Below are 21509 nucleotides of genomic sequence, written 5' to 3'. Positions count from 1 at the left end.
CTGCTGTGAGTGGGTGGCGTGATCCCATGACGGATTTTGTTCGCATGCCTGGCAGTCTATGTGTGTTACATGTCTGTAGGTAAAAATAGTACCTGGCACATAGCAGCCTCTCCCTGAGTGTTTGCTAACGTTATCACAGTCTTTCAAGAAAGTAGGTAGGCTGAGGCTTTTTGGTAGTGGAGTTTGGGGCTCTGAAACAGACAATTGAAATGGGAGAGAAAGTGAAGGATACTTTAAACTTTTGTAGAAGTTGATATAATTTTGTCACAATCTATTTAGAGTAGAGTTAGCCATCATACTTGAACATTTCAAAGCACATTCAAAGCCACTGTTCACCTGGCTTTGTCTTTCCCTTGGCCTGGTCAAAGAGGCAGGTTCCCTGTTGCCAAATGTTTGTTGTTTGTGGAATTACTGTTTGCACAGTTTTTATTCGAGCAGGTCTGTTTGCCTAATGTCTCAGACAAACAGAGTTGTGCTGAGGACACTTGGTCTGGTGTTTCTTTAGAACAAAGGTCCTCATTTCTTGACATTTTTCTTCATGCTTGAAAGTGAAGTCCTTTTAAATTGGAGACTCCTTGTTTTTCCTGCATTATTAGATTGGGGCTTCTGTCATGGTGACACAGAAAAGAAGTGGGTTTTGGCATCAGATTTCAGGTCCCACTTAGGCTCTGAAATCTCAGGCTAGTTTCTTAATCTCCCCAACCTTGTTTGTGACATCATTAAAATGTGGATGTACCATCCAGCTCCAAGACTCATGGTGAGATTCACGTGGAAATGTGTGAGGGTACAGAAAGAAATACCTGCCGGTGGCATTTCCCCTGAAGGACTTGTGTCCAGCCTATAAGCTCAGCTTCCTGTGTAAATCACCTTCATGTAGTGCGTGTCAGAGATGAGTTAAACTAGTTGAGCTGGTTGTTTTTTTCTTTATTTATTAATCCCGGGGGAATCCTGCCTGGGGTGTTAGAGGAGGGAATGTGATGAGCTGGTGCTGCAGTGAAATCTAACATCTGATTGGTTTGCCCGGTTGCAAAAAAAGTTAGGCAAGCACAACTTTGTTTTCGAGGGACTTCATTTGAACAGCTCTTAGGGTCAAAGGAGAAAGAGATGATTTAGTTTCTTTTTAGTAAGAGTTGTCTGCGTCCCCGGCAAAATAGTGGTGGAGGCGGGCTTTGCTCATGTTTGCTTAAAAGGGGGAGTTGACTGCTTGTGAGTGGGAGTGTCTAGTCAGTGTTTTCCCTCCTGTCCAGAAACTTGCCAGGACTCTGACACATGAGTTCTGGTACGGAAAGCTTAGGGAGCTGCCGGACAGATTTCCCGCGGAAGGATGGGCCAGGTCCTGAGGGACGATGGAGACTGGAACTCGAGGCTGGTGGCGCTGATGTGCTGCATGGGTCAGTAGCCACCTGTCCACTGGCCTCCGCGCTGCAGGGTCGGGGAGGGGGTGCGGTGCAGGACCCGATGGGCCCCACGGCGGGGCTGTCGTAGACTGCGGGGCTTCTTTCAGAGTCTGGGCGGGCTTCCATGACCACTCCTGCAGCTCCCTGGACAGGACTTCCCCCTCGTTGTTGGATCTAGGGCACACACTGAGATACTCCTATAGTTATTTTATGGGTGATACAAAGTGGTTTAGCTTTGATTGGATTTTGCTGAAGACCAGACAGTGTAAGTTGTAATAATCGGTACTCTTTTTATACTTTTTGTTTTTTCAAACTCTGCTGTTGTTTGCCTTCTTTGTCATTGTGGAATGTTCAGCCACGTTGTACTTTATGAGGTGATCATAAATGTATGTTTTCATTTAAGACGTACTCTCTAAATGAAGTACTTTTCCAATAGAGGAATGTTTTACAGCTCCATTCAGAAAAATAGTTTGTAAAACAAGCAGAATCAGTTAATAACTCGAGAGTCTTTTCCTTTGTGTTGCCTTAGCAACATCACCCTAAATATAAACCTCAGCGTTAGACCTCCCTCACTGAAGTGAAAGAAAGAGCCATTATGAAACTTATAATTGGAAAATTAGATGCTGTCATCTTGAATACTCCCTCTTGAAATAATGTGTGTGGAAAGTGGTAGATCACTGTCTGCCCAGACTTCAGTTATTCCCGGGTTGTAAGTTGCTTTCTAAAAGAAAGTAGAGGCCCTGAGTCCACGTTAACTCTTTCCTTATTACCGTAGCATCCTGGGAGCCTTTGAGGGTAAAAGACCGTCCTTTGGTGTACTTGAAGGGGGCTCATCTAGGGTTACCATGGCTTAAAAGGTTAGGTTATTACTGTTAGAAAACAGTATCAGAATCTATGAATCCTGTGTTATTTATTTAGTTCAGGTTAGTCTTCGTGCCTTACCCACTACTTCAGTTGTGGACCGTAATCCCCAGATACTACCTCAGTATCGACCTGCTAAATGTCTAACACCCACCTTACATTTTCAATAGTGCTTTTGAGCTACTATCAACCACAACAAAATGTCAGTGATCGAAAAAGCCTTTATATGGTTGTATTATGTGAATAAGTCTCATTATTTGATTATTTGATGTAATCAGCTTTCTTGATCTGTCACGTGGCTAAGAAATTAACCAATACGTGAGTAGTTTTTAAGAACTTGTGTTCTGTTCTTCCTGTTCCTTAAAATATAGGACTGGTTTTTATTAATTTGAGAAAATAAATACATATTTAAAAGGAAAAATCAGAATTTAATAATCATTAAATATCATATAATTAGATTCCTTCTAATTTTCCATTGTAAATTATGCAATTAACATATCAATGCACATGGCTTTCCATGACCCAAGACATATATTTTTTTATTTTTAAATTTATTTTTTTGAAGTCTGCTGCTGCTGCTGCTAAGTCGCTTCAGTCATGTCCGACTCTGTGCCGACCCCATAGACGGCAGCCCACCAGGCTCCCCCATCTCTGGGATTCTCTAGGCAAGAGTACTGGAGTGGGGTGCCATTTCCTTCTCCAGTGCATGAAAGTGAAAAGTGAAAGTGAAGTCGCTCAGTCCTGACCCCATGGACTGCTGCCTACCAGGCTCCTCTGTCCATGGGATTTTCCAGGCAAGAGTACTGGAGTGGGGTGCCATTGCCTTCTCTGACCTGGGAGGCTACTTAGGTTCTTTCTGATCACTTTAGAGATAGCAAGGCTGAAAGATATTTAAAACGTCACTATTGCTTCAAGAGATGTAATAATGATAGTGATATATACCACTGTATCTAAGTATATAGGGGATTATACCTTGTTATTCTGAGGAGGATTGTCCTTTGAGAAACATAATTAATTCACATCACGGGCCTATGTTTGTTGAATGCACTAAAGCTTCATGGCCTCTACTGTGGGGTAGATAAAGATGACTAAGGTCTGGGTCATGCCCCAGGGGACTCGCAGGAGAATTCATAAATATTTTGTGGATGGTGATATTGGTTAACAATTATTGATGCAATTGGTCTTGGCAGAGTAGTTATATGCACAATGCCTGTGGTTCTTATGTTGGGGATCAGGCCAGTTTCTTTTCTCGTGTGTGGACCACATGGCACGTGGGGTCCTGGTTCCCCAACCAGGGACCCAGCCCTCGCCCCTGTGGAAGCTTGGAGTCCTAACCACTCTCTGGATTGCCTGGGAAGTCCCAAGGCAAGTTTAATAATTTTAGCATAAATTCTAAGCATTTATATTCAGATTCAGCAACCTTCTATCTCCTTGGTCAGCTTTTCTAGTCTTTAATACCCAGTGTGAAGTTAAGAATGAGACTAACCCTGGTGATCTGCTGGTTGGGACACCATGCTCACCGCAGGGGGTACAGCTTCAGTCTCTGGTTGGCGGAAATGGGATCCCATGTGCCACAGCCAAAAAAAGTTAGGCTAGAGGTTTGCTCACTGAAAGGGAGTGTATTATTGACAGTACCCAGCGATAGTCTCTGTTCAGGTGTCTTTCTGGTTCCCCCTGATGTTGATGGGAAGTGGGAAGGGTTTCCAGGGGATACTTTGGGGAACAAATGCTTGTGAAACATGAGAGAGATTACGTGGTCTGCCCCCTTCCGTTCTTGATGGCATTAAAGGGTAAGAGAGCTCTAAGTAACATGCCATCACTAGGTAGCTTGCAAAGATGTGGATCTGAACAAACCTTTGGATTGCTTTACTGAAAATTATTTATTCATTTCCTTATCATTGAACATTTATTTTTTCCCAAAACTTTTGTCTTGAAGTAGTTACACTGATTTATATTGTCATAGATACATTTTGTGCACAACCATCATTCTAGTTGTAGGATAAATTTTAGAAGTGGGCTTGCTGGGATACGTCATCTATATTTTTAAGGCTTTTTATATTTATTGGCAAATTGTCCTAGAGCAGCACTCTCCAGTAGAAATGTTTGTGATGGTGGGAATGTTCTTTATCTGTATTGTCCAGTGTTAGCCAGTACACACTTGAGTTGTGACTGGGTAATCAAAGAACTGAATTGTTCATTTTATTTTGTTTTAATTAAATTCATAGTTTAATAGCCATATATGTGACTCGTGACTGGAGTGTTGACAGTGAAGTTCTAGAGGATTTAAACCTAAGTACATTTCCAATAGCAATGTGTACGTGTGTATATACACACCCACTGTATGTGTGTGTGTGTGTGTGTGTGTGTGTATATATATATGTATATTGTAGGGGGTGACAGAGGAAGAGATGGTTAATAACATCACTGACTCAATGAACATGAATTTGAACAAATTCTGGGAGGTACTGGGGGACAGAGGAGCCTGACATGCTGCAATTCATGGGATTGCAACGAATCAGACTTGACTGGCAACTGAACAACAGTATATACACATACATACTATACGCATATATGTGCGTGCTTAGTTGCTCAGTTGTGTCCGACTCTTTAAGAGCCTATGAACTGCAGCCCCCATGGGCTTTCCATGTCCATGGGATTTCCCAGGTAAGAATACTGGATTCGGTTGCCATTTCCTTCTCCAGGGGATCTTCTCAGCCAAGGGATTGAACCCATGTCTCCTGGGTCTCCTGCACTGCAGGCAGAGTCTTTACTGCTGAGCCACTGGGGAAGCTCCACTGTTCCCTTGTCAATATGAATTTATTTTTTCATAAAATCTTGGCAACTTGATAGGTAAAAAAGCTTATTTTTATTACTTTATTATTTTGTATATTTTTATGTTATATACATTTATATATATAACTATTTACATATATTGTTATTTTATTATTATTTGCTAGTGAGGTTGAGTACCTGTGGGCATTTAATTTTCATTTTAAAAATTTTATTAATTTCATTTCATAAATTTTAATCATCTTCATTGTTTGCCTTTTTTGCCCAGTTATACTTTATGATACTCATCTTTTTTTTTTTATTTGTGTTTTTTGTGTTAATAGTAACTAATAGATATTTTTCCGAGTTGACATATACAAGATTTTTTGTTTATGTTTAAATTAGTATAAAGCATATAAATACTTTTCATACATAGGACAACCATTTTCTTTTTTTAAAAATTTTATAGGATTATAGTTGATTTGCAGTGTTGTGTTGGAGAAGGCAATGGCACCCCACTCCAGTACTCTTGCCTGGAATATCTCATGGATGCAGGGGCCTGGTAGGCTGCAGTCCATGGGGTCGTGAAGAGTCGGACACAACTGAGTGACTTCACTTTCACTTTTCACTTTCATGCATTGGAGAAGGAAATGGCAACCCACTCTAGTGTTCTTACCTGGAGGATCCCAGGGACGGCGGAGCCTGTTGGGGTCGCGTAGAGTTGGACATGACTGACATGACTTAGCAGCAGCAGCAGGAGTGTGTTAGTTTCAAGTGTGCGGCAGTGTGCTTCAGTTACACATATGCATATGTTCATTCTTTCTGAGATTCTTTTCCCATATAGGTTATCACAGAATATTGAGTAGAGTTCCCTAGGCTATACAGTAGATCCTTGTTGATTATCTATCTGATATATAGTAGTGTGTGTTTGTTAATCCCAAACTCTCAATTTATCTCCCATCCTATATTTCCCCTTTGGTAACTGTAAGTTTGTTTTTGACATCTGTAAGTCTGTTTCTGTTTTGTAAATAAGTTCATTTGCATCACCTTTTAAATCAGCAAAGCGATTCAGTTATATATATATATATTCCTTCTTGTATCCCTTTCCTCACAGTTTATCACAGGATGTTGAATGTAGTCCCCTGTGCTGTACAGTAGGCCTAGTGTATCCATCCTGTGTAACCGTTTGTATCTGCTGATCCCACACTCCCACTGCTTCCCCCACCCCCTTGGCAACCACGTCTGTTCTCTATGTCTGTGAGTCTGTTTCTGTTTCATAGGTTGATCTGTATCATTTTAGGTTCCACATTTAGGTGACATCATATGGCATTTGTCTTTCTGTGTCTGACTTTCTTCATGCAGTGTGGGACTCTCTAGGTCCGTCTGTGTTGCTATAGAATCACTCTTTTTTATGGCTGAGTAGTATTCCATCGTATGTATGTACTGCGGCTTTATCCACTCATCTGTCAGTGGACACTTAGATTGTTTTCACTTCTTGGCTGTTGTAAACGCTGCTGCTGTGAAGATTGTGGTGCACGCGTCTTTTGGAATTATGGTTTTCTTGGATCTGTGCCTGGGAGTAGGATTGTAGGATCATACGGTTGCCCTGTTTTTAGGCAAGCGTTTTCAGAGACACTTTCCTTCTGTTAAAGTAGATTATGGGGACTCAGGGACGAAGAATGAGGAGGGAAAGAGATGAAGAGAGTGAGGCCTGTTTGCCCCCAAGGAAGGGATGGAGATGTGGACCAGTGAGAGGAAAGGAAAGAGGACTGCAGAGGGGAGAGGAAGAGCCATCCCCAGATGCAGAGAGAGGAGGAGGGAACAGCACAACAAGGATTCCTGCCTTGGAGCAGGACAGGGAGCGGGTGTGGCTGCCAGCCTCCTCTCTAGGCGTTGGAGATCAGGGTTCTCTTTGAAATGATAACTTGATGAGCTAGAGTATTCTAGTGCACTCCTAAATCATAAGACCCCCCTCACTGTTCTCTGAACCATGTCTAGAAACCAGGACGGCATCACCCTCCATGCCAAGGATCTAGTGAGGGGTTCCGTTGTTACCAGATGGTTCAACACAGGGCATCTAACAGAGAGGCCGCTTGGTTTGTAATTCAAGCTAGAGGACATGAATTCAGTCATGCCTTTCAACTTTACGTGTTTGCAAACTAATCGTCGACACATCTTTTAACTGCTGGAGGTCTTGGTTTCCTCTTCTGTGAGATGGAAATGACCCTACCTTTTGTGATCTTGAAGACCAAGTGGGATGTTATCTGTGACCAAGTGCTTTGGAAGTTCATGCAAGGGCTTGCCCTAAGCTGGTGGTGACGGAGGGGGTGAGAGGGCTTCCTGATGGTGGTGGCAGAGGCGGTGAGAGGGCTTCCTGGTGGTGGCGGCGGTGGGGGGAGAGGGTGGTGCAGCAGAGGTCAGTGCTGGCAGACGCCGCATTAGGAAGAGGTCTCTCAAACCTCACGATGTAAATTCAAGTGCACTAAAGAGTACCTTTTGAACATCTTACTTTTCTTTATTTGCATGATGATAATGAAGGTCTCCTCTTCCTGGATTTTTACCAACCTTCTTTTATATCTTTTCTCCCCCTTGCAGATGAACGGGACAAAGTTCAAAAGAAAACATTTACAAAATGGATAAATCAGCATCTCATGAAGGTCAGTGTGCGTTTCTTCTGCATCTTGGGATGGTTTTTCAGACTTTAATTTATTGTACAGTACTTTAGTATATGGCTCTGAAGAAAAACCTTTCAGTGTCAGCTGCAGAGTTTCAGTTCTAGAGTATTTCATGTTCATTTCAGGCATCTGTTGTTACTTGGTGTGTGGCCTGCGGGTCCTGATGGGGGTTGGAGACGACTGCCCAGTGATGGCGGTTCGGTCTGTGACCTCAGTCCAACCTCTTATTATTAGACTCTCAAAAATCTCCGCAGGTTACATGTTAGGGCATTATAAACTGCAATTTTTAATAACCTTTTTTTTTCCTCTCAAGACTGCAGGCAAGTTCTGGTGTCAGGTTTATGTGAATGGTGGAGAGTTAGGTGGGAATAAAGATGGGTTATAGACAGAAGTCTAGACTCAGTTTTCTTGTACTTAATGTGAACCAGAAGTTGATGCTTATTCTGGATTTATCTGTGAAACAGTTAATAGTTGTGGTTCTTAATTAATATTTGTGTTTCATGGGTCACTTTGAGAATCTGTTGTAGGCTCTCCTCAGAAATACACATGTGCACCATGCATGCATACAATTTCTTGGCATTATTGGGTCCCACCAATCCAGTGATTCTATAAATCTCATCTAAGGACCCCATGGGATTTCACAGTTAACTTAGTCCCCTTTTTTTGGCTTTTTATGGCCAGTCCTGAAGTTAGAGGGAGGTAGTATTTTAAGTCTGTTGTTTGGGACTTGGAGAGAGTTTTCTCACATAGAAACATTATGGTAAAAGTGGTTATATTCTTAGGCTGTCCCGGAGATCCTATTTAAACCATCATGTAGCCTAGGGAGATGGTGCCCATACTGTAATCACATCTAATAGCCGTCTATGAAAGTGATGCGTATTTCATGGGGTATGTCAGATGACGTGAGAAGTTTTAGTCCTCTCTCTCATCACCCATGGACAGAATCCTTTTCCCAAATCTGACATGCCCTTCAGGTGAGCCATGTCACCCACTCCCCATCTGAGGGTCAGTTTGTGGGCATTTCTGTTACTGCTGGGATTTCTGTTCCTCATCCTCTGATGCGTTGGTCAGAGGTCTGCTGTCTGATGCTTTCAGGAGGAAGTGTGTTGTGACTTCTACGGAGAGCATCATGCCAGCAGCCTGCCTGCCCTCCGCCTGGCTTCTGTGTCATCCTGTGTGTCCCATGCCTCCCGTGAGAGCGGACCCTGCACAGGCTGGAGCAGAGTGGGGCTGGTGTGTGGGCTGGGGTGTGGGATGTCGGAGCTGAAGACTCTGACAAGACTTTTCCATTTCTGAGATAAGTCCAGGGGAAGTGAGGTTCTGGATGAAAAGATGCCCCTTTGGTGGCTGCCAATCTTTTTTCAAGAAAAATTTTTATTGAAGTATAATTGATTTACAATGTGTTAATTTCTGCTGTTTAGCAAAGTGACTTAGTTATACAGATATATACATTTTCTTCCCTGGTGGCTCAGTGGTAAAGAATCCACCTGCAATGCAGGAGAACCTGGGTTCGATCCCTGGGTCGGGAAGATCCCCTGGAGAAGGAAATGGCAACCCACTCCAATATTCTTGTCTGGAGAGTCCCATGGACAGAGGAGCCTGACAGTCCATAGAGTCACAAAAGAATCAGACATGACTGCGCAACTAAACAACAACGTCATACATTTTCTTCAGATTCTTTTCTATTCTGGTTTATCAGAGGATGCTGATCATGGTTCCCTGTGCCGTGCAGGGGGACCCTGTCTACCCATCCTGTGTGTAACAGTTTGCATCTGCCAACCCCACACGCCCGCTCCATCTCTCCCTTTCCCTCTTCCCTTGGCAACCACAGTCTGTTCTCTATGACTGTGACACTGTTTCTGTTTCATCAGTTCAGTTCAGTCGCTCAGTCGTGTCCGACTCTTTGCGACCCCATGAATCGCAGCACACCAGGCCTCCCTGTCCATCACCAACTCCCGGAGTTCACTCAGACTCATGTCCATCGAGTCGGTGATGCCATCCAGCCATCTCATCCTCTGTCGTCCCCTTCTCCTTCTGCCCCCAATCCCTCCCAGCATCAGGGTCTTTTCCAATGAGTCAGCTCTTTGCATGAGGTGGCCAAAGTACTGGAGTTTCAGCTTTAGCATCAGTCCTTCAAAACAACACCCAGGACTGATCTTCAGAATGGACTGGTTAGATCTCCTTGCAGTCCAAGGGACTCTGAAGAGTCTCCTCCAACACCACAGTTCAAAAGCATCAATTCTTCGGCACTCAGCCTTCTTCACAGTCCAACTCTCACATCCATACATGACCACAGGAAAAACCATAGCCTTGACTTAGACGAACCTTTGTTGGCAAAGTAATGTCTCTGCTTTTGAATATGCTATCTAGGTTGGTCATAACTTTCCTTCCAAGGAGTAAGTGTCTTTTAATTTCATGGCTGCAGTCACCATCTGCAGTGATTTTGGAGCCCAAAACAATAAAGTCTGACACTGTTTCCACTGTTTCCCCATCTGTTTCCCATGAAGTGATGGGACCAGTTGCCATGTTTTGCTGTTTCATAGATAAGTTCATTTGTGTCATATTTTATTTATTGTTTAGTTTAAAAAGTTTTAATTGGAGGATAGTTGCGTTCAATGTTGTGTAGGTTTCAGCCATACAGCAGCGTGAATCAGCCATAAGTATACATACATGTGTGTATCTACAAGTACATATCCCCCTCTTAAGCCTCCGTCCCAGCCCCCTTATCCCACCCCTCTCGGTTGTGTCACATTTTAGATTCCTTCTACGTGGTATCATATGATATTTGTCTTTTTCTTTCTGACTTACTTCACTTAGTATGATAATTTCCAGATCCATCCATAGTGCTGCAAATGGCATCTCTCATTCTCAGATGGTTGAGTAGTAGTTCATTGTATGTGTGTACCGCCTCTTTATCTTTTTATCTGTTGATGGGCATTTAGATTATTTCTATGTCTTGTCTATTGTGAATAGTCCGGCTAAGAATATAGGCGTGCATGTATCTTTTTGAATTACAGTTTTGTCCATATCTACGCCCAGGAGTGGGATTGTAGGATTATGTGGTAGCTCTATTTTTAGTTTTTTGAAGAACCTCCATGCTGTTTTTCATAGTGTCTGCACCAGGTTACATTCCCACCAGCATTGTATAGCACTGTACAGTTGTCCCTTTTCTCCACAACCTCTTCAGTATTTGTTACTTGTAGACGTTTTAATGGTGGCTCTTCTGACTGGCGTGAGGTGGTACTTTGTGGTAGTTTTGATTTGCATTTCTCTGATAATCCATGATGTGGAGCATCTCTCCATGTGCCTGTCTGGCCTGGCAGTCTGTGTGACTGTGGCCATCGGGGGGTGGGGGAGGGTGGTGCAGAGGGTTGGCCAGTGTCCCTGGAGCGTAAGCCCCATAGTGCTGACAGTTGAGGATAGAAGTTCACCAGGGTGACCCCGTGGGAACGCCCTGCTGGCCTGAGATGGATGCTAGTGGGGACCCACCGTCTCCTGGATGTGTTGGGCTGGACCACTCATCTGATGAGCATTTTGTAAACTGGATGAACGTGTTTAAGGAAAGTGCGTTTGCTAAAAATTCAAAACGCTGACAACAAGGCTGCGTCGTCCACTCCTAGGGTGCATCCTGGTGCCTTGCGTGGATAATGCACACACATGCTTAAATCACTTAACCCTCCAACAACCCTCCAAAGGTGGTTTCATTTAGTGGTTACGCACACACAGCCTTCAGAGTCAGATGGCAAGGGTGCCCATCTTGATTTATGTGGAGTAAGTGATGTCTTTTTTTTTTTTTAGTAAAATAACACATCTCAAAGATATAAGGCTTCTGCTGTAACCCAGTAAGAATTAGGAAAATAATAATTTTACACACAATAGCCATTTGATAGATGCCAGTCCAACTGGTTAGGGTTATAATCAAAGTAGCATATTTGTTTCTTGATGTAGGTCAGAGTTTAAAATTTACTCTTATTAAAAAATTGTGCACTAAAATTTCTGACACAAAACTCAAATGTGTGAGAACATAATTTTATGATATTTTATTCTTTTCTGTTTGGAAGTTAGAGCATTACCTTCAGCTGGGAAAGGTGATTACGTATCCCCAGATGTGGGGCAGCAGGCTGTTCAGGTTTGTGTCCCGAGCTGGCCAGAAAAAGGCCAGCCTTTGTGTCATTTCTTGTGTGTTTCACCCAAGGGATGACAGAGGAGTGTAAGACACTTGTGCTGTCAGAGATCATTTGGTCACAACCCAGTTTGCAGGAAATGGAAAATAAGTGTATGGATTTTAGGTTAAAATGTCAATATTAGAAATATTTCTTCTGTGTTGATTTTCTTATGTTCTTCCCTTGAAATACTGAACGTATTCAGGAGAAACAGGGACAGAAGAGAAGTGAGTCTCTTATCTTTCTTGCCCCACCGTGTTCCTTTTTAGTGAATGGAAAGTATGTTATTTGAAGAGTTTTTCATAAAATTAATCATGCTAAAAATGTGAAGGGAAAGGGTGACCATGAGTCAACAGAATGGAGTAATTGATGGGTAAAGAGAGAAAAAAGTGGGAATAAAATCATTTAGAAGGCGTTTGAGTCATTCTGTGTGTGTACTTGCTCTGCTTTGTCTGATTGTGGCCCTCCTTAAACCTGGGAGCAGGGAGAGGAAAGTGGGGACAGAGGAGGAGAAAGAGAAGAAGGGGGGAGGTTTGGGGTTAGAGGGGCGGGCGCCCCGGCAGCGGGACCTGTGTGCTGGGACTGCGTCCAGGGGCCTCTGCCCTGCGCTCAGCGGCCTGGGGGGCTGACTCAGACCACAGGGTGCTCCCCATCTTTTGAAAGAATTCTTAAAACTTTTGCTCTATGTTATTATTTTATGTGTTTACTTTAATGTAATTTTATGCAATTATTTTACCCCAGTTGTGGCTCCAAGAAGACTGTTCCTTGTAGTTCTGCTTCTTCAGGCAGTGAGGTGATTGAGAGCTTAGTCCCAGGACAGATCTTCACAGGATTTTCCCTTTCATTTGATAACTATTTTGTCTTTGAAAAGAGACTTGCTTCCTGCAAAACTGTCGGCCTGTGACACTTAAGGCAAAGGTGGGAGGCAGATGACCCTGCGGTTGGTCGTCTGTGACGCTGCTCTGGCCCTCCTCCCTGGGCGGTGGGAGTGGTGGGTTGGTGGGGGGCTTGATGCCATCGCCCGGATGAGCAGGCAGGCGGCGCCTGGCCGGTGGGCAACCCACAGCAAGCGGTGGCCGAAGAGGAGGCCGAAATGGGTGCTGCCGATAAGACAGAGAAGCAGGGCTGGGACGCCCGGGCACTGCCTGCCTCGTCCGCGTCTCCTCTTGACCGCAAGCACTTCCCTCTTAGTTCATCTGGTTTAGAAAGAGCCGGGGCTGGGGGTCAGAATCCATGGGCTGGCTTGCCTTGGAGCCCTGCGGGGACCCTTGGCTCCAGACTCCGATCATCTAAGGCTCGCTCATCTCCTTAAATGAGTCCTTTCCCCACACGCCCCTCCCCATCCGTGGTTGCTCTTGGGGCCCAAGGCCTCTTCTCCCTCCTTTTCCCTCTTCTTGCACACACTCCCCTCGTGGAAAGGGGCCTGTGGACTCCGTGTACCTGCGCTTGGGTTCTCACGTCTCGCGTCTTCGTCCCCGATCTAACGGGGGAGCAGCCAGCTGCGCTGCTCCCGCCGCGTCAGCAGGGATGCGGCAGCGTGACCTGGCCGGGCGCCCGCCCCGCCCGGAGCGCCTTGGCGCACCGACGTGCCGCCGGCTCCCAGGGCTGTTAGACTGTTGACTTTCCCCACCTTACAGTTTCAGCTATTTGCTAATTAATCCTCGTGACTCAGGAAGTTAGGATTTATCCGGCTCTAAACTAGTGTATACTCAGTGCCCGGGGAAGCTTCTGGCAAGGTCGATTTTTCAAAGTTGATTTGACCGAGTAAAGTAAACACTTCTTAGATGATTGCTTAGGTTACTGTTGTATCCAAGCGCGTAAACGTTGTTTCCTTGAAATACTTGGTTAGGATTTTTTTTCATATAGCTTTCTCTCCAGAAAAAATGACTAGAGCCTTATTTTATATTGGGGCTAAAATGACATTTGTTTAAATAGTTTGCTTAATTAAAACTTATGTTTGTTGGTGAGCAGACGTCTCTGGCTTTTTTCCAAGTGTATTTAAATTTTAGTGCTCTGGTATTTCAGTTGTATGACTAAGCCTGTCCTTAAACTGATTGTTCTAGCAAGAATGTTGTCCTTTTGGTTCCTCATTCTTCAGAATATATTTAAGAATATATCCCAGTTAACACATTCATCTGCTACCTCTACATGTTTATTCACACACAGAATATACTGGATTATTTTCCTTGCAGATTATGATCTCTGTATAAAACTATTGTTAAGTAACAATTATGTATTATTCTTTGGCTTCCCTGGTGGGAAGTATTGGATTATTCTTTAGCATAATTTAAATTGTAGTGCTAAAACATGAGCTGGGTGTTATTGAAAATACCTGTGACTTCAGTTAGCTAAATTTTACTGAGAGAGTTATTCTAAAATATAAAATTGATGACCTTCTATTATTTACAGTATTTATTTTTGCCCATTCTGCCAATGGGACTTTATATACTAGAGGGTCTTAGGTCACTGTTTAATTTTTGTTATTCTTGATCACATACAGTTCTGTTTTTCTGTCTAGAACTTCATGAGCATGTGTATGGCACCCAGATCTCTAAGTCCTGATGATGTAGCTTTTGTCTTGCTCTAAGGACACAAGAGGCAAGGCATCCTTTTATTTCCTGAAACATTTGAAAGACTAGAAGATTCCTTTTTAACTCATTGTTTGCCTGGACCCAGAATTAGAACTTGAGCTGTGACTGAGAGGCTGTATTGAAGAAGAATAATTTAAGGTGAAGAACAGTTTTTGGAAGCTTGGAGTCTGGGCAATTCATATAGTGTGCTTCCCTTGTGTTGGATTCCTCTAGCTAACCATTTATGGTGGAGTTATGTTCTTCAGCACTGCTTGACTGTACTGTGAACTTATTCTTAACATTGTGTAGTCAGATGTTTGGGCTGAGCTTTACTTTGTGTGCTCAGTCGTGTCCGGCTCCTTGTGACCCCGTGGACTGTAGCCCGCCAGGCTCCACTGTCCATGGAATTCTCTAGGCACGAATACCAGAGTGGGTTGTCATTCCCTCCTCTAGGGGATCTTCCCCACCCAGGGATCAAACCTGCATCTCCTGCATTGTCAGGCAGATTCTTTACTACTGAGCCACCTGGGAAGCCCGAATTTTAGTTTATTGACACATAAGTGCATTTGGAGAGGAAAAGGCCCTGGATTCCAGTACTGAACTACTCCCTCTTAGTAACCTGCATGGTTACCACCTGGGAGACAGCCTGCTAAGGATCACACTTTAATCTCTGTTCCATCTTGTCTTGGGAAAGCTTGATTTACTCAAGGCAGAGATATCCTTTGCACTTATTGTAAAGGCAACAACTTCATGGCTCCGCTGAATCAATCACACTATTTTTTATTGATTTGGTGGCTGGAAGAAAATGTAGACCCCTAAGCTGAGAATATGGTGATAACTTTTAAGGAATAGGTAAAAAGCTCTATTTGCTCTGTGTTCTCAGCCATCACATACTTCTTGAGTAATTTTACCATCTGTGGGCACAGATGAGAGAGGAGAATTTTTGAAGCATCAACTTTATACAGGACTAATGACAAATGCTTTTTCTGAAACTATAATGCAAGTATTGGTTCTTAAAATCCGCAAATAAGGTCTTTTTTTCAAGACCTTAGACTTACATGAGTGGTTCTTAAACTTGAGCTACATCAGAGTCTCTTGGAGGGCTTGTTACAGTAGATGGTTGGGCTTCAGCCCAAGGCTTCTTATTCAGTAGATCTGGGAGGGACCTGAAACTCTACCATTCTAATAAGTTCCAGGAAGTTAGGTTTTCAACAAAAAGCTGTTGCTGCTGAGCCAGGGCCACTCTATGAGAGAGCACCTGTCATAGAGAAAATGATAAATATTATAATGGACCATCAGATTCATTTGATATAATCAACAAATATTATAAGCAGGTTTAAAAAATAATTGTAGCTACTGCATATCTATTGTAAGCTGTATTTATTAATAATGAATTAATATTAACTAATACCTTCAATATTAATACTATTATTACTACCAATAATAATAGCTGCTAATATTATTTGAGAGCAAACCACATACCAGGATTTGTCACTTTTGTGTCTTAATGTCTATTTCTCATAACAATTCTTATGGAAAGGACCTGTTCTTTTTTTAAAAAATTTTATTTTATTGAAGTATAGTTGATTTACAATATGATGTTAATTTTTGTTGTACAGCAAAGTGATTCAGTTTTTTATGTATGTGTGTGTGTGTGTCTTCCCTGGTGGATTCCCTGGTGGTTCAGCTGGTAAAGAATCTTTCTGTGATGCGGGAGACCTGGGTTCGCTCCTTGGGTTGGGAAGATCCCCTGGAGAAGGGAAAGGCTCCCCACTCCAGTAGCCACTCCGGTAGCCTGGAGAATTCCATGGGCGGTACAGTCCACGGGATCGCAAAGAGTCGGATACGACTGAGCAACTTCCACTTCACATCTGTATATATCTCACATTTTTTCCACATTCTTTTCCGTTGTGATTTGTCACAGGATACTGAAGATAGCTCCCTGTGCTGGGCAGCAGGCATGTCCTTTGATGCTGTGTGGACTAGCTTGTGTCTGCTAACCCTCTCTTCCCCACAGCCCCGCCTCCCCCTTAGCAGCCACGGGTCTGCTCTGTCTGTGGGTCTGTTTCTGTTTTGTATAAAAGTGCATTTATGTTGTAGTTTAGATTCCACATGTAAGCAGTATCGTACGATATTTGTCTTTATCTGTCTGACTTACTTCACTCAGGATGATCATCTCTAGGTTCATCCATGTAGCTGCAGATGGCATTGTTCCCTTCTGCTTTGCGGATGAGTAACATTCCGTTGTGTATATGTGCCACACCTTCTTCGTTCATTCGTCTCCATCCTGACTGTTCTGAATCCCTGTGTTACAGGTGTTGAAACTGATGCCCAGGGAGGTTGCATAATTTCCTCAGGTCGTGAAGCTGGTAGACCTCAGGATGCATGTGGGAAAGAGGCTAAGAGAGATCACGCAGGCTGGAGACCTGTCTAGGGAGGAAGTGAGGGTCACACGCCAGTCTGCCTGACTCCAGACATTGTGCTCTCTCTGCTGCTGCGAAGGATGAATGCAGTGAGCAGAGCTGAAGGGGGAGTCGAGCTCACCTTTGGACCCTGGTCTAGTATCTTTACAAACTCGATGTGATGTTTGAGTTATTTCTGTTGTGGTGTTAGAGATATGTATGTAGTAGAGGAAGGGTTAAATGGGGAGAGGGGATAGACTCAAAAGTGTAGAGTTTAGAAGCAAATCATGTTTTTTTAAATGCAAAAAATTGTTGATTTGGTAACCCTGACCATTTCAAAACAGTAAGAGATAACACAGGTGAGTATGACGTGGTTTCATATAGACGGTCATAGCTTGGGACTGAGAAATTCTGAATATCTTCTCATCATGAAGAATAGTGATTTCTTTGGGTAAATTCCTCATCAGTAAAGTAAAAGTTGCTCAGTTGTTTCTGACTCTTTGTGATCCCATGGACTATACAGTCCTTGGAATTCTCCAGGCCAGAATACTGGAGTGGGTAGCCTTTCCCTTCTCTAGGGGATCATCCCAACCCAGGGATCGAACCCAGGTCTCCCACATTGGAGGCAGACTGTTTACCAGCTGAGCCACAAGGGAAGCCCCTCACCAATTAAAAATGTCCAAGATAATACTGTTTACTTTCAACAGGGCTGTATTGAACATTTGTATAATCAGGGCTGTATCTGAAATACAGTTTAGAAAGTACTGTTTTTTTCTTTTTAATTAATTAATTAATTTTAAATGGAGGCTAATAACTTTACAGTATTGTGGTGGTTTTTGCCATACATTGACATGAATCTGCCACGGGTGTACATGTGTTCCCCATCCTGAACTCCCCTCCCACCTCCCTCCCAGTCCCATCCCTCTAGGTCATCCCAGTGCATCAGCCCTGAGCTCCCTGTCTCATGCATCGAACCTGGACTGGTGATTCATTTCACATATGATAATATACATGTTTCAATGCTGTTCTTTCAAATCATCCCCCCCAGCCCTCTCCCACAGAGTCCAGAAGTCTGTTCTTTACATCTGTGTCCCTTTCACTGTCTCGCATACAGGGTCATCATTACCATCTTTCTAAATTCCATATGTATTCGTCAATACACTGTATTGGTGTTTTTCTTTCTGACTTACTTCACTCTGTATAATAGGCTCCAGTTTTAATGCAGCTTACTGCTTTGCTGGAGACATTAAATATATTTGTGAGAAGATCCCTTGGAGAAGGGAGTGACTGGCTACCCACTCCAGTATTCTTGCCTGGAGAACAGCTTGGGTAGAGGAGTCTGGTGGGCTCTAGTCCATGGGGTTGCAAGAGTTGGACATGACGGAGTGACTGACTCTTTCACTGCTACCTCTTTTGTTTCAAAACCATTACCTGTTACGCCTGGCAGCACAGGATGAAGTGTCAGAACGAGTGCTAAACAGTGGGGTTTTACAAGATCGGGGCCAGGAGATTTGGGGTGGCTCTGAGTGTCAAGGGCACTCTGAGTGTGCCAGGACAGGGGTGCTGGCTTGAGCGGGGCGCAGCGGAGGGGTGGGCCAGGGCTGGGCAGGGCCGTGAGTCTTGAGCCTGCTGCACTGGACGCTGGGTTTGCTGGGAGGAGATCAGGTGGAGAGAAACGGCGAAGCCGCACGCAAGACTAACACAGCATCATCAGTCAGCTGTATCTCAATTAAAAAAAGAAATGGTGAAGACAGATAAGAAGCAGATGGGATGGGTCAGCCAAGGATGTTGTTGGAAGTACCTGAGGACAAGAGCAACGTGGTACAACTGGCACTCTGAAGTCATGTGACTGCCGTTGGGAAGAGCCTTGAGTGCACACGTAGGCATTGAGGAACTACAGGTGACGGCACTGTGAACGCTGCGATGGGCTGTCTTCCTGTGATGGCTCCGTGTCTGCTGAGTGAGGGAACCTACAGAGGGGACTGCGGGGCCTCTGTCTTAGTTCTTCCCCTTGTTTGTAGCTGGTACTCGGATGGGGTTGCGGAAGGCTTGCTGATCAGATTATAGGTTGAAGGAACACTCAGTGTAGTAAACAGATCAAGAAGGCTGGACCTCTGGTCTCATCAGAAAGAGAGAACTTAATGGTGAAAATGTAAAGTTCTGCTCAAAGACTGAAGATTTCCCTGTAGGATTTAGAAGGTGCAGAAGGTCTGGCAGGCAGCGATTCCTGTCATCGGAGCTGGGGGTTCCGATGACCTCAGGCTGACGGCAGTGGTGCGCCTGCACGCAGGCTGTGTTAGCAGAGCTCAGAGTGTGCTGGGCACCCAACATCCAGGGTGTTTGTTCAGGTCCTGACTGCGCATAAAGGGGCAGTCAAAAGGAAAGTGACTGCAGGAGGCAACCATGATGGTGAGCATCTGGAAACATCTCTTGGATGAGGGATGATGGAGACAATTGAGAAGGAGACTTTGAGAAGAGAGGGTTACAGAGAAACGTGATGGGCATTTTCAGATATTGGTCAGGGTAGTCATATAAGAAGCTACAGTTTAGGATTTATTAGATCCAAAGATTGATGGATACTTTCCAGTTTGAATATGTAAGCTCAATGTAAAACCTCTCTGTAAACATCCACAGTGCCCAGTAATAGGTGTTCACTTAAGTGTGTTTTGATCTAAGGGTATATTCTTAGTTTCCAGTGGCTGCTATAACCAATTACACAGGCTTGCTGACTTAGAACAGTGATCTCTATGCTGTCACAGTCTGGGGGCTGGAAGTCTGGACTGTTTTTCTGGGCTGGAATCACCGTGGTAGCAAGGCTGTGCTCCCTTCAGAACCTCTTGGGGAGAATGCCGTCCCCGTCTCTCTCAGCGTCTGGGGACGCCAGCATTGCCTTTCCCGTGGCCACATGCTGCCCCCTGGTCCGTGGGTTAGGACCCCCAAGCATCTCTTTTCTAAGGAGGTTGGAGACTGGATTTCGAGCCCACGGGCATAATCCAGGATAAACGTCCCACCACAGATTTTTAACACACCTGCAAAGATTCTTTTCCAAATAAGGCAACATTCAGTTTCCAGAGATTCGGACCTGATATCTTTGGGGCCACCATCATCCTCTTATACGTGAACCAGTAAAACTGCCTCATGTGAAGTCAGCTAAGGCTTCATGGGATAGGCACTCTCCAGTCATTCCCAAATTTCCACCGAAATCCTGTGGGGATGCAGTTGGAATCTATCAGAGGTGGAACAGAAATGGTTCCTGCGTTGGTAGGAGGGTGAACTAGGTGGTGATGCGTTTGCTTTCCAAGACCAAGACTGTATAGTCATGTCATTCGTTTATGATAAGATTTGTGAAGCAGTAATTAATAGGGATAGACCAGAGATTTGTTTTTATATTTTGTAATGTTTGAAATAATTTTATGCTTTAACAAGTTGTAAAAATAAAAATAGTACAAGGAGCCCTGTTAGGTATGCTCATTACTCAGATTGACTCTTGGTAGCACTTACCCTGTTTGCTGTATCATGACTCTAATACTGCACGTGTGTGTGTGTGTGTGTGTGTATTTTTTATCTGAACCACGTGGGGGTAAGTCCTATACTATACAGATGGCCCTTTTCCCCTCAGTACTGCAGCATTTCCCAAGAGTAGGGGTGTTCTCTTTCATAGCCCCACATCTACCTACTTCGTAAAGTTACGCTGGCTCACAGTCTCTTGCCTGTGTTTCAGTTTGGTGGTTGGTCCTTTACACTGTTACCCCAGAGCAGCTTGCAGGTCGTGGTCAGCTGTTGCATTTAGCTGCTGTGTCTCTTTATCCTGCTTCAGATAGAAACAGTTTAACAGCCCTTTAACAGACTTTTATGACATGAACATTTTTTGAAGACTGCAGAACAGGAGTTTATAGAGAATGGAAGATCAATTAATAGTAAAGTGTATTTTGAACTTCAAACTATTTTATGACAAGAAGATAAGCCCTTGTCTGAGATTTTAGTACTTGTTGATACAGTAATGAGTATCTTTTCAAATTTTTCAGATAACACAGTATCTTTTCAAATTGAGAACCTCACAACTTGACTCAGTAATTCATCAAATGACTTTAGTTCTGTCTTGTGGTCAATTATAGTTTTTCTTGATTTCCTTACTGCTAATACTAGTATTACTTCTGCTTCCAACACTGCCATTTTGAATGCCTAGGCTGAGCCACATGCTGGATGGGCCGTGTAACGTGGGTTGTCTGGTTGAGCCCTTGGTTAGCCAGTGACATTCCGGAGGCTCAGGAGGCTCAGGAGAGAACTGGTTCTGACCTTGGCCCCTCGTGGGCAGGCACGGGGCTGTGGCAGGAGGGGCAGACCTGACCTTCTGGTTCTCCAGAGAACCTTCTGGCTCCGCCATCTTGGCCCCTCTTGCCTGAGCAGAGCCACGGGGCTGAAGAGCAGTCAGGAGGGGCAGACCCGACCTGACCAGCGTGGGCGGGCTGGAACGTGGCAGAGAACCTTCTGGTTCTCCAGGAAAGCTCCGCCATCTTGGCCCCTCTTGCCTGAGCAGAGCCACGGGGCTGAAGAGCGGTCAGGAGGGGCAGACACGGCTCAGGGGAAAGGCGCGGTGCTGAGGCGCAGCTCTCGTTTCTTTCTGCGTTACTTCTAGTCTTTGCTGTGATGCTTCGGCCATAATTTTTTATTT

The 21509-nt window shown here is 44.1% G+C and overlaps 1 protein-coding gene across 20 annotated transcripts in view; it reads left to right on the top strand.

Moving 5' to 3' along the window:
• The window catches only part of DST (dystonin), a 516386-nt gene that overhangs the window by 213251 nt on the left and 281626 nt on the right, over positions 1-21509 (top strand). For 19 of the 20 annotated variants that reach the window (XM_070361385.1, XM_070361379.1, XM_070361397.1 and 16 more), the window contains one exon: positions 7623-7684. In XM_070361385.1, coding sequence (XP_070217486.1) covers positions 7623-7684 — 62 coding nt within the window. Of the gene's footprint in view, positions 1-1309; positions 1392-7622; positions 7685-21509 lie in introns of those variants that run through there. The other variant, XM_070361388.1, reaches the window with a different exon arrangement.

This window comes from Bos mutus, chromosome 23, assembly GCF_027580195.1.
Source record: "Bos mutus isolate GX-2022 chromosome 23, NWIPB_WYAK_1.1, whole genome shotgun sequence".
NCBI lineage: Eukaryota > Metazoa > Chordata > Mammalia > Artiodactyla > Bovidae > Bos > Bos mutus.
The sequence above is the reverse complement of the archived record's forward strand: the minus strand, read 5'-3'. Positions and strand labels throughout refer to the sequence as shown.